The following is a 14012-nucleotide window of genomic DNA, read 5'->3' as shown; positions in this document are numbered from 1 at the left end:
AACTGTTTTTTTAACGAAATGTAAATTTCAGTGTTTTTTCGACCAAGAATGACCATTGAAGATGACAATGCAATACAAAAAATACTTAATGCTGTGCCTACACTTTTGCCGAGTCTCGGAAACCCTGCAACAGACTCTCTCTTTCTTGCTAGACCAAAAGAAAGTGACAGTCTGTTGAGAAATTTCCTGTCTCAGGTGGTCTCAGAGAGTGCAGACATGACATCACACACATAGCCGATTTTTGAGTCAGTGCATGCTCCACCAAACGTCTGTGTGGGTAGTTGTGTTGTTTGTGGCTATTTACTGCATCAGTTTACACTGGGGAAAAAAAGTGCCATGTAAAGTGTCATTTTCTTTCTGTATGCATACCTGTATCTCTATAAAAAAAAAGAGCACACCCTCCTCCATGACTACAACTGGTGGGGTCAGCTGCAGACTAGTTGGAGTGAGACACTGACTATGTGACTGGCTTTCATGAAAGCTTGCCACAAACTGCCTCTGACTCACTAAGATTATGCAAATGAAGATTACAACTGAAAAATAATGGAAAAGTTGTGTAATGTGACATGGCCTTAAATTTGACAGACCTATTGATTTTCATTCATCTAAATTGACATGGTCTGACGATGACATCAGCAGCTGTTGGAAAGTCTGACAAACCCTATAGGTAAAAGTCACGTGATGTGGTATCATCTTATGTGACATCAAACATATATAGACATCCATCCCAATACACACACATCGAAATCCTGGCAAATGAACTTAAAAATTGCTGGTTCTGAAAAACATATGAATGCAAAAGCTTTACTTAATAGCTAAAATACCAGAAATCTTGCTAAAGTATCTAAAATCTAGAGCAGCAAAATATATATATTATATTATATATATATATTATATTATATATATATATATATATATATATATATATATATATATATATATATATATATATATATATATATATATATATATATATATATATATATATATTATATTATATTATATACACACACACACACACACACTTTCTACTAAATGGGTTGCCTAGGTAAAACATATATAGTACAGTATATATCTACATTTTTATATATTAATTAGATCTGGTTGTTCTATTGTCAACCTTAATGTAAAAATGTATAAATATTTTAAATATAAAACCTTTTTCTAATAAGAGTGAAGGTTTGTTTTGCACTTACTGGTTAAATTTGGCTTAACAATACCTGGCTGATTTTGTATTTAGTATACTTACATTTATTAGAAATTATCATGGTATTAATTTTTGATAATAATCCAACTAAATGTGCTACATCTTTGTTTTTTTGAATAATCTGTGGAAAGCACCTCGAGTTGCATGTAAATGTATGTCAAGGTACTATATAAATAAAGTTATTATTATTAAAGTTTTTTTAATTGATTGAACAAGAATTAAAAGGGGAAGCATAAAACGGTAGCCTTTTTACAAGACAAAGACACCCTATCAGCCCAAGTATTAGAGTTTATGTTTTGTTTATTTTCTATTGTGTTTGTAGATACACATGTATCTATCTTCTATAATCACTGTACTGCCAGTAAATTGTATTACATTTTTATTAAAGTGGATTACAAAATATACAACAGAATATTCCAATTCAAGATTTTTCACAAGATAAACCCAGTGAAAAAAGTTATGTAACATTTTCACCTTTGAAAGTTACATTAATCAAACTTATCGCTTCAATATCTTACATTTTTGTACCTCTTTTCAAAGATCTGGCATTTTGCTAATAAGGTAAATTGGTTGAGAACAGCCTGAAAAGTTGACAATAATTCATTTGACATGGCCAGGTGATTACTATCGACACTCTGAATATGATCAGAAAAAAAATAAGGCTTATACTGTTTTAAAAGGAAAAACCAGTTCAACTCTCCTTAAAATTATCTTACAGTTCCAACATATCTATTAAGATCTAAATATGAACTTACAGAGATGATGTGACCATTCAGCCCATGAGCAGCATCAGCACATTCAATGACTGCACTCAACTGTGGGTAACCGACACCTGTCTTCTTCCGAGTGGTACAGACTGATCCTTGAAACAAATAACACAGTAATAAATAAGGAAGATTTACCAACATCATTTTTAAGGAGAACACACTTATTTCATATTAATGGTAAGTTCCAAAATGTCCTTAAATGTAGATTTTAAGAGGCCCATAATGCTATATTCATCTCCAGTTTTTTCAACTACATAAAATCTTGTCACAAGTATCTACAGTTCTTTGCTCAAATAAAAACATTCTAACATTTACATGAAATTTACTATTAGCCCCAGCCCCCCCCCATTTCTCTGTGTCATTTTTAAATACATTATTTTAAAGTTACTGCTTACAGTTATCTTAAGCTCAACTTATTGAGATCCTACCTTTCCTCATAACTCATACCTTGCACCTTTGGAATTAGTCTAGCACCTCTCCTTTGGACTCTTAATTTCTGTTATTTCTAGTGGAGATCACAACTGAACATAGTAGTTCAGATGTGGCCTTACAAATATGTAGTACAGCTTTATCATATACTGTAGCAATGAAGGATCTATATATGCTGAAGCAGGCAACTATGCATAAAGCTTACCAGGTCCAATGCCCACTTTAATAATATCTGCTCCTGACAAGATCAGCTCTTCAACCATCTCACCAGTTACCACATTACCAGCCTATGGCACAGAGACACAGTTTAAGGGTGTTTAGCAGAGCACACGTTACACTGTCATATATTTAAAACTGCATGAGTCCTTACCATAATTGTGTGGCTTGGAAATTTGGCTCGAACATCCTTCACATACTGAACAAAGTGCTCTGAATAGCCATTAGCAACATCTAGGCATATATAGCGGATGTTGGGGACTGCTTCCAAAATCTCAGATAACCGCTCAAAGTCTCCCTGACCAGTCCCTGAACTAGCTGCCACATGCTATAAAGGACACAGAAGAGTATTCATTAAAAATGCAGCTAGTTTTATGAAGATGTAAACTGGTGCAATTCAGCCACAAAATTGAAGAATAAATGAGTAGAGAAAAATAGTTTTATACCAAAAAAAAAATTACTTAAAGGAAGAACCTTATTTCTGTACAGCTGCAGACTTTTCTGTCTCTTTTTGATCTGATTTGAGAGCAATTACATTACTTTGACAATTTAAATACTTACCTATATTTTTTTGAATGCCTTCAGATTACAGAGTAAAATGCATATTATACAGTTGAATTAAAAAAAAATCTGAATGGAAATCATATTTTACCAAAACACAAAGGTGAAAAAAAAATCAATTTCTTGATTATACATTGCAATATCAGATAGCATGTAATATATGTAAAATGTTTTTGACTTAATGTGTGAATATGATAAGCAAGTTAAAGTACAAACATTTCAGGGTCTTAAAGCCTGATTTGGATTGATAAGAAAAATTTTCACTGGTCTGGTAGAGGTGGGAAAATTGGCTATTTTTATGATACTTTATAATTGTACTATTCTGCAACTGTTTATAATATATGTTGTACATTAACTGGAGAACAAAAGTGATTCTGATAATTCCACAGTAATTCTCATGTCTGTAATTATACTTCATGTCAAGTAAAAGTTGCCATTCACAACAAACACGAAAGTGATTACAAACCTAAAAATAAAACAACCAAACTACATGATCTTATGACACAATCTAAATCAATCCTTTAAAATTGTGGAAACAAACTGTCCAATAATAAGCTATCTGGCAAGGCAAATACCTTTATATCTTTACATCTCCATTACTAGTGTGCCTTCAGAGTGAGTGTAATGGTAACAACCATGTGTCACTTCATTAGACTCACCTGCATGTTAGCCTACTCCTTCAAACAAACAACCAATTACACAGTTGCAATTCAATATACACAGCATGCAGACTTGGTCAATATGTTTAGTTGTCATTTGATCAAACTTAATAATAGGCTACAAGTGGAATTTAAACAATTCTTGCTATGCTTGATAGTTGGTCTCATACAACATGGTTCTAAAATCCCAGAAACCGCTTCCCTTATAGGATTTGCATGGACTCCATACTCAAGAGTTTAGAGAAGGGTGTGATAAATAAAGAAAAATCTACTGAATGTTCAATCTGTTCACAAAAAACACAGAAAAAAAACATGCACCACGTTGGACTTTGAAGCAAATGGACCTGGCGTTCAAAAGAGCAGCCCAGTTGGGGTCCTTGGGTAACATCAGAGGGTGTTGGTTCTGCCTGGCCCAGAAATGCTTCAGTAATGCAATGCTGTAACACCTGACATATTCTTGGGTCTAGCATAAAAAGAAGCTTCTCTGCCTGATTTGCGGAATTGGAGTTGGGAGGTAGGGGACAAGGCTTGCCTGGAGGAGAGTGGAGGAAGGTAATTGGAATTATGTTTACGTTTGTACTTGTGCTTTTGGACGAAGAACTTGTTAAATATATGTTTGCATAATAAACTTATATTTACTTGAACCCTTGACTGTGTCAGTGTATTTGTGTCTGGGGCACCCTCCTATTAGTCAAACCGTGTAAATAAACAAATTCAGAAACATTTTCATTCCACATATTATCACAGAATAACTCATATGTTTGAACAGCAATGCTCAAGGTGAACGCTACAGTAATCCCTCGCTACTTCGCGGTTCACTTTTCGCGGATTCACGACTTTGCGGGTTTTTAAATACAAGTGATTGCCCGCCTAACGCGGAAGTTATGTTCCAGACCCATCAGCAACAGGAGAAAACCCACGATATAGAAAGACATTTTAAATAAACATTTTTATAGTTTAAGCCTTAAAATACCCATCCCACATGCTTTAAACACATGTAAACTTATAAAACACACTTTGTTAACACATATGATATGTGGATGTCGGGCTAAGGATATGAGTAACATCTCACTATTATAAAACATTTTAACTTCACGCAAGACAAGACAGTGAGACAGGAAAATAGGTGCTGTGCAGGCTTTTAAATTATTGACACGCAGAGCGAAAAGCAGCACAAAGCCAGCACAAAGTCCACTTCTCCTTAGCGTTCATTCAGCTCCCCACCCCTTGGCAATGCAAAGTGGCAGGAGCGTACTGCGCCTCCGGGGAGGGGGGTTTGAGTGAACGTGCGTTCAGCCCTCACACACCCCCACTCCTCCTCCTCCTTCCGAACGCGCAGAGCGACAAGCAGGCATTTTGGCAGAAGCAGCACAAAGTCCATTTCTGCTCAGCATGAGTTCAGCTGCCCCCCTTCACAAAGCGAGTGCAGACACATCGACGTCTGATCGCTGCGTGCAGTGTTGGTCTGCGGTGTTTAAGAATGTAGAAAGTGTTTAAGAGCATAGGAAGTGTTTATAAGAGTGTGGGAAAGGTTAACAAGAGAGTGAGAAAGGTTTATAAGAGTGTGGGAAGGGTTTATAAAGCCTTAAAATATGTATAAATAATAAAATAAATATAGGTCGCTACTTCGCGGATTTTCACCTATCGCGGGGGGCTCTGGAACGTAACCCCCGCGATAGGTGAGGGATGACTGTATATGCAAGCTAGACTGTACTGACAATTAGAATACTCTATAATAAGCCAATGATGAAAAAGTACTGTGTCCATACTGATAACATTATTTCAATGGACAGTTTGAAGGACACAGCAGAGAAGGCCTTAATTATTGACAGGAGAAGTTTGGTTTTTTTGCTCTCAAAGTTGCTTCTTCACAATCATTGTATATATTAATTTGCAACATAAACTTGTGTTCTAAAGTGAAGCTTTTCAAATAAATTTTCCTTATGTGTTTTTGTATCTTACAATGGGATTAATGGGTACAGGGATTCATATGTGATTTAAAAAAAGTATTACAAGTTGCCAAATACATCCACTTTAAAGCAGCAAAGGTTTGCAGCAAATATGCTTTCCATGCTACTTTTGCTTCTGCAATTATATTTTTTAACAGTTATGTTGGTTATTGCAAGCCATGGCAGAACATATGTGCACTCACGATGATTTTTTTTCCTTGGTGCTTACTTTTTGCCCATTACATTCTGGGTTATTTTACATATCCTACAGAGCAAGATTCACGCCAAGTAGCAGAGTAGTGAAAAGAGCACATAATTGTCTCATTGTGCTTTGTACAAATAACACTAAATCTCAAGTGAACTGATTATACTGTACTGTATTGTTATTAAAAGCCTTAGATTTGTTAAAGAGCCAAGCAACCTGCATGTCATGGTTTTCAAGGTGTGTTCGGTGTATGCAAGACGAAAAACAATGAAAATGGCAGAGTGTGCGATAGATCAGAATAATGATGCAACACAAACCAATTATCAACTTTTTTTATGGTTGATGAGTCACTCTTGCTGAGGATATGGTAATAAAAGAACTCAGGACAACGTGTTTGAATAATCTCACTGACATACCCTGATACCAGTTAATCTTTTACTATACATGGAGAACATGTAAAATTCATGCAGACCCTGGCACCGTGAGGCAGGAAAGACAAGTCTTGGAGTAACTAGCATTAAAGGAGCTCCGTAAGCAGTGGTGGCAGCATCAGTGCCAGAGCCCAGCAGACACAGCACTTGATGAGCCTCTAAACTAAAAATGAGTGTCATTCATCGATAGGTTTGTTTGCTGTAATCAGATTTGACACAAAAAGAACAAGACATCCACCCACACATCACTGATTAAAAAAAAATCAAACTGACCTTGAATTTCATATTCCACAAGATTATGAAATAGCTTTAACATCCATAACAGACATGGCATTGATTAGGTTCTATTGCAGTGTTTTCCAACCTTTTTTTCTGCAGGAACACATTTTTTGTAACCAAAACCATCACAAGGCACACCACTATCTTACTAACCACAAACACATATACAGTGAATTTCATACATGTGCTCAACTGCCCAAAGGAGCGGGACTATTGGAGAAACCAGTAAAAAAATGAGCTCCAAGATCAGGGTATGCAGACATGGCACTTAGTGAGCACTTTTGTGGCATCTCCAAGCTGCTTTGCCCCTTTGGTCGTCCCTCCCTGCATCAGATGCAACCCATATATCCACTATCCACCAACCCTGTGAGGCTCGCTGGCGAACACACACCCTGGGCAGACAGACTCTAGCAGCCAGGAGACACGTTCGATGTGCTCTAACATAGTGATCGAAGAGCTACTTTTATGCCGGCTTCTCCAGGTAGTCCTATCCTCTTCAGACAGGTTTCATCCTCCTGTGGAGCTTGTCTCACTCAGGTTCAAAGCGTTGCACTATTATTTCCATGGCATACCTGGGTAGCTCTAACTGTGCGCTACTGTGCCATGGCACACTGGTTGAAAAACATTGTTTTACTGACATGGCCAAACGAGAGAAATGTGAACAAGTTAGTTGTGTTAGTCCTCTTAGAAGTAAAGCCCTAATAGGATCTGGCTACCTAAAATGGTGTTTTCAATACATTTCTGTCTCATAAATCATTGATATTAACATACTTTCTTCAGCCTATGTTCACGTTTGAAGTTGAATAGCAGACTCGCGCTTCACTGTCTTTATTAAGAGGGCCTTCACACAATGTTGTCCTGTGTAAAGGTAAAGGTTGCTCTTGTAAACAATTTTTTTTCTCTATTCTCTTAAATTTTGCTGGGTTTCTCATCTAATCATTTTGTGCTTATGAGAATTATTTAAATTGTTTAACTGATCTCTCTCTAACTGAAGTTGTATTCCCGCAAGACCTTTATTTTAACAAGTCATTAAAAATCTTCAGAAACTGTAAATTGTTTTATTGTTTTTAATAAGCAATATGTACACTGTTTAAAGCAGGTAACCATTATATAGCATGTACAACTTTTTGTATACCTTGTACCTACTTATCTCTTAATATACTATAGTTGCTTAGAATTTGAAAGTGAAAAGGAAGTTTAAGTCTAAGACTCGCACTAAAGTGATTGGTCAATTCACTGAAAATTCTTAAAAAAACAGGGTAAAGCCAAGTTGTTTAGAAAGATAGATGTGCTTAATATATTTGATAAATAAATGTCCACTTTTGAGCATGACGACAACATTAAATTTTGCCACCACATTGGTAAATTGGCAATTAAAACACTACAGATGTTAGAGCAGGCACAGAGTGACCAAGCACTTAGCCTCAGTGTTGTGTCCCATTCAGCTTCAAATCAGTATACTGTACAGTGATCCCTCGCTATATCGCGCTTCGCCTTTCGCGGCTTCACTCTATCGCGGATTTTATATGTAAGCATATTTAAATATATATCGCGGATTTTTTGCTGGTTCGCGGATTTTTGAGGACAATGGGTCTTTTAATTTCTGGTACATGCTTCCTCAGTTCGTTTGCCCAGTTGATTTCATACAAGGGACGCTATTGGCAGATGGCTGAGAAGCTACCCAACGTACTTTTCTCTCTCTCTCTTGCGCGGACTTTCTCTGATCCTGACGTAGGGGGTGTGAGCAGGGGGGCTGTTCGCACACCTAGACGATACGGACACTCGTCTAAAAATGCTGAAAGATTATCTTCACGTTGCTATCTTTTGTGCAGCTGCACGGTGCTTCACATACTTAAAAGCTCGAAGGGCACGTATTGATTTTTGACTGTTTGTTTTTCTCTGGCTCTCTCTCTCTCTCTCCCTGCTCCTGACGGAGGGGGTGTGAGCTGCCGCCTTAGCTTTGTACCGGCGGTGCTTCGCATACTTAAAAGCCAAACAGCCCTATTGATTTGTTTGCTTTCCTCTGTCTTTCTGACAGACTCTGCTCCTGACGCGCACTCCTTTGAAGAGGAAGATATGTTTGCATTCTTTTAATTGTGAGACAGAACTGTCATCTCTGTCTTGTCATGGAGCACAGTTTAAACTTTTGAAAAAGAGACAAATGTTTGTTTGCAGTGTTTGAATAATGTTCCTGTCTCTCTACAACCTCCTGTGTTTCTGCGCAAATCTGTGACCCAAGCATGACAATATAAAAATAACCATATAAACATATGGTTTCTACTTCGCGGATTTTCTTATTTCGCGGGTGGATCTGGAACGCAACCCCCGCGATGGAGGAGGGATTACTGTATACAAAACACCGTGAAGAATATCAACACCACCAACACTGTACAGCAACAAATAAAAATGGTTAGCTTTTTGTTAGATTACTTTTAACTGCTTCACTTCAGCACTATAAATTCAGTTTTAAATTGTAAAATTTTGTTTTCCTCAAGTTCATTAGGAGATTCAGTCATTTCTAATCTTGTCAAAGGCACAAAAATAACATATCCTCTATTTCCTTATTTTCAACACCTCATACTTATCTTTTAGACTGTACTTACCCTGGTTGAAGACTGATTGTTGTACGTCACAAAACCTTAGAAACAATAAGACTAAACAAGAAACCTTCCTGTCTTTAGAAGGGTCCAGTACATGGTACTCAACAATACTACACATACAGTACGTAATCATTACTAAGTTGACAATTTAACTGACAAGATATGTTTATAATGTGCTAAGGAAGTGGAGTCTCCAGAAGAAATCCATGCAAGTAAATGAAGAACAAACAGTATAGATTACAAACAAATACAAACTAATCAGATTTGACCAATAACTATTGCAAGACAAAAAGAACCACCCATTACATCACCATATTTCATGTGAGCTTATTGTTGGTTAGGTATTTTATGTTTAACATATTAACAATAAACAAAGTACTCGATAATAAATATGGTTTCTTAAACATAAAACAGAATATTCTCAGACTTGCTTAATAAATACCAGATTTACAATGTGCCAAAGCCTATCCCACCAGCATCAGGTACAAGGCAGGGCACTGTCTTAGACAGAGTATCAGAGCACATACAAATCCAAGGACAAACTTAGAATTGACAGTTACCTTAGCAAGCACATGTTTTGGCATATACCGGTAATTTCAACCCATGAACAGTGCTAATCACTGTGCCAACATAGTACCATTTTATACAATAAATAAATATTAGGGACCTTACTTCAATACATTGTGGGTTGGTCTTGGCAAACTGTTTCCACTCCTCTACTGAATAGTGCTTGTGGATTGCAGTGAAGAGGCTAAACTGCAAGAGATTGAAAGGAAGTCTTAGCAGTATATGAACTCATTAAAATGCTGTGTATTTTATGGGACTTAATTTGGTAAGTATTTGAATAGTTGAAATTACCTTTTGCAGAGAACAAGCCATCTCAAAGGTCCCCACTGTGTCCATGTTGGCTGCTATGACTGGAATGCCTGTGTAAGACTGCTTGGAGTTTCGGAATATGAATGTGCGCATCAAATCCACCTGGCAAAAAACAGCAAGACCAATTATTTAGAAGAGAATGCTTTACTTTGAATTCTGGCCCCATTTCTGCTTTCGGAGGACTGAAATAGTGCGAGTGTTGATTGTTTACTGATGAATGTGATTTTCACTCTTGCATCATATATTGAATGACTGCTGTTCCCGGTAATTGTTAGCTTTTCCCTTTAGAATTCTTAGGAAAAATTGAACTAAAGCATCTTGATTTGTGACCCAGTCCGTATTGCTACTTGAGCACAAGGACAAATATCGATAAGAAAGTCAGTATAATCTAGTGTAGTAGAATCTTGAGTCCAATGGTCCTGTTTATCAGTACCTTGCAAGGACATGAAAAAAAGAAGCTAATCACATACTTCTGTATTTAACAGTGTATTTAAGATGTGCAGTCAACAGCTCTAAGCCAGTCATTTCCTTCCATGTACTGAGAGACTCCACGTGCGTGTCAAATAAAGGTATTCTTCCCATCCAGAACTAGCTTTGTGAATCTGACTTTGAAAATAGCTATCCAACTGAAAATAAGAGTGCAGGCTAATCCCGCTCTCTAAGTGAAACAAATGGTTAATTGGGCTTATTCTCTAGTTTCTTATTCTATAGAAATAAAAGAGGATTACAGTATCTTGAATACTGAAGGAGTAAAATACACACAATTTTAGAAGACAGCCATTGCCTTGTTTCCTTTACTACAGGGGGATCTCACTTAATAGGTTTAAAATCTGAAGTTTAACTGAATGCAGTATATTTCCAATTGTGAGGGACGACACGCAAGGATCAGCGTCCCAGCCAGACTTCAGTTGGCGATCCTTACCTAGCCAGGATGCCATTAGTATGGAAGGACAAAGGAGACCAGTGTATTCAGCTTATTTATTGTCTTCCTCCATATACTAGGCGGCAGCAACCCTGGGTCTCGGTACCTATCCAGACACCCACAGGAAATGCCAGTAATTCTAGTCCCGTAGTGCAACCCTGCTGGAGTTACGGGCTGCCCATAAGGGGTGTTGTAGGGAGCTATACTCCCTATTCTTTAGGACTTTCGTATGACAAGCAGGGGATTCCAACGGGCGAAGCCCTGGCACACAGAAGTACTCCTGGGTCTTGAATAAAAAGAGACTGCACTGCTTTGTCCAGGAAAGTCGGAGCCAGGAGTGGGGACAGGCAACCCTCACCTGGAAGGAGTAGAAATGAGAAAGAGAGAGACAGAGACAGAGAGAAAGCAGAAAAGAGACAACATATATAATTTTGTGTGCAAGGTGCTTTGTAATAAACACCCCTTTGAGTTGAACCTGGGACTGTTTTGTGTGTTCGTGATTGGGATTTGGGGCTCTGTGGCACCATCTAGTTTTCACACAATACAGAGGTGCAGACACATGTCACATGGCATTCCTATTAGTAACAGTTAATATAAGAGAAATACTTCACCTTGTGCTTTAATTAATTGGCTGCTTTTCTAGAATTGTTTTGTTGGAACTGAAATAGCCTTAAGAAACTGAATGCAGCTCAGGGTGTGCACATTCCTAAAAGTTAGGCACATATTTTATGAAATGCAATGGAGCTCCTGGACCGTTTTTCATATGCTATTTAGAACATCCTCTGTGTGGAACCTGCATGTTCTCCATGTTGTTTTAGTTTTTTTTTTTTTATCAAAAAAACCTAAACCTGAAAAGGGTATTCTATGGTTCAGATTTTATAAGTGGACAAAGAGGAGCTTGTGCATGTTGAAATATGTGAATCACATGTTTCTATCATTTGCTGTTTAAAATGTATATATGTTTGGTCAAAACCAAGTCCTCATAGCTACTAAACACAGCAAAAACAAATATTCAACTATCACTGAACTTTGAATGACAGAGAGCAATACACCATCAGAGATTCATTCTCGCCCATTTAACAAGTATCTGGACCAATTCCCTTACTATGCTAAGTTAAGAATTGTACTGCAGAACTGCATTGTAGTGAGACAACTCTTAATATCTGACCATAGGTTTAGTCACTTTAGACAGGGCTGTGGAGACAGTACACAAAACCTTTGACTTACGACTCCTAAATATATGGTACCACCAACGTCTTTGTAATTTAAGCCAATATAAAATACTGGTCAAAAGAAATTGATACATTTTACATCAACATACCATTAATTATATTAAAACAAAAGCCAGGGCATTACTAGTGTGAATAGCTATTACAGCTTGAAATTGCTGATTTTTATTTTATTATTCACATATAGCTACAAAGCCCCATTTTCAGCAGCAATTCCTTCAGTTTCCTAATGGTAAACTCCCTTAATTTATCATTAATTATTCAAGTTTACATGCTAATTGGTTATTACAGAAACCTTCTTAACTGCATTAGCACCACTGAAAAATGTAATTCTGTTCATTTATGTTATTGGCATTCCTAAAATTCAGCTCTGGGTTCAAAAATACAGTAACTAAAGTTTCTCAAGAAACATGTTTTTTTTTTTTCTTTTAATTTTTTTTTTTGCAGAATGAACTTTGTTCCATGTGAAAGACTGCCAAGAAACTGTCATGAGAAAGGAGGGTGAAATGGATCTAAACAGAATAGAAAAAGAAGGGGAAAGCCCTGATGGGCAAATGCACAAGAAGATAATAACATCAGAGTGTGCAGTATGAGAAACAAATGCCTTACAGGTCCTCAGTTGTCTTCTACATAAAATAAACACTAAATACCAGAAAAATGGTGCTGAAAATGGGGATTTAGAGCTATATGTGGATAAAAAATTACATATAATTTATTTCAAAATGTAATAGCCATTGATGGCTCTGACGATTTCATCCTGGTACCTAACAACAGTCAAGGTACCTTTGGCAATTACATAGAGGTCTATGAGAATCAAAAAGGAAGTGCCTCCCCAGGCCATCACTGACCCACTACCAAACCAGTCGTGCTGGTTGATGTTGCAGGCTGTATAATGTTCACCACTGCTTCTCCAGACTCTTTCACGTATGTCACATGTGCTCAGTGTAAACCTGCTCACATCTCTGGAGATAAAGTTGCGCCAATGTGGGAGCTTCCAATTGTGGTACTCTCTGGCAAATGCCAATTGAGCTGCCTGGTAATGGGCTGTGAGCACAGGTCCCACTAGAGGATATCAGGCCCTCCAGTTGGAGGCAATTTTGTAGGGCTCTGGCAATGCTCTTCCTGTTCCTCCTCACACAAAGGAGCAGATATCAGTTCTGCTGCTGGGTTGATGCCCTTCTACTGTCCTGTCCAGCTCTCATTGTGTAGGGGCCCTTCTTCTGGTATTTCCTGTATGTTATGCAGACTGTGCTGGGAGACACAATGCTTCTTATACAGTAGCACGTATGGATGTGCCATCCTGGAGGAGCTGGACTACCTGCATAACCTGAATTGGCTGCAGGTACCACCCCATGCGACTAGTAGTGATAAGGACACAAGCAAAACACTAAACAAGAGAAGAATCTGTCAGGAATGATAAGGATAGAGCAATCGTCTCTGGCCACCATTCCCTTTTTGGGGATTGTCTTGCTGTTGCCTCTCCAGTGGACCTGTGAGGATTAAGTGTTCCCTTAATTTTCTGAGCACTGAATATTGGGCTATTGTTGCTTACTTTGTCTCTGTGTGGAGAATAGTAGAAAAATGGCTTAATGCTAACATTAAATGGTATAAACAGACCCCAATATTTAAGAATCGGGCTCTGCTGTTTGGTAAATTCCCATGTAAATGTCCCATATAGATTA

General features: G+C 37.6%; 1 protein-coding gene across 1 annotated transcript in view; it reads right to left on the bottom strand.

Moving 5' to 3' along the window:
• Positions 1–14012, bottom strand: part of LOC114645854 (GMP reductase 2) — a 50783-nt gene that overhangs the window by 17673 nt on the left and 19098 nt on the right. Inside the window, exons 3-7 of the mRNA XM_028793726.2 lie at positions 10162–10281; positions 9976–10059; positions 2774–2947; positions 2609–2690; positions 1963–2069 (exon numbers count right to left, since the gene is read on the bottom strand). Coding sequence (XP_028649559.1) covers positions 1963–2069; positions 2609–2690; positions 2774–2947; positions 9976–10059; positions 10162–10281 — 567 coding nt within the window. The remainder of the gene's footprint in view (positions 1–1962; positions 2070–2608; positions 2691–2773; positions 2948–9975; positions 10060–10161; positions 10282–14012) is intronic.

This window comes from Erpetoichthys calabaricus, chromosome 2 (assembly GCF_900747795.2).
Source record: "Erpetoichthys calabaricus chromosome 2, fErpCal1.3, whole genome shotgun sequence".
Taxonomy (NCBI): domain Eukaryota; kingdom Metazoa; phylum Chordata; class Cladistia; order Polypteriformes; family Polypteridae; genus Erpetoichthys; species Erpetoichthys calabaricus.
The sequence above is the reverse complement of the archived record's forward strand: the minus strand, read 5'-3'. Positions and strand labels throughout refer to the sequence as shown.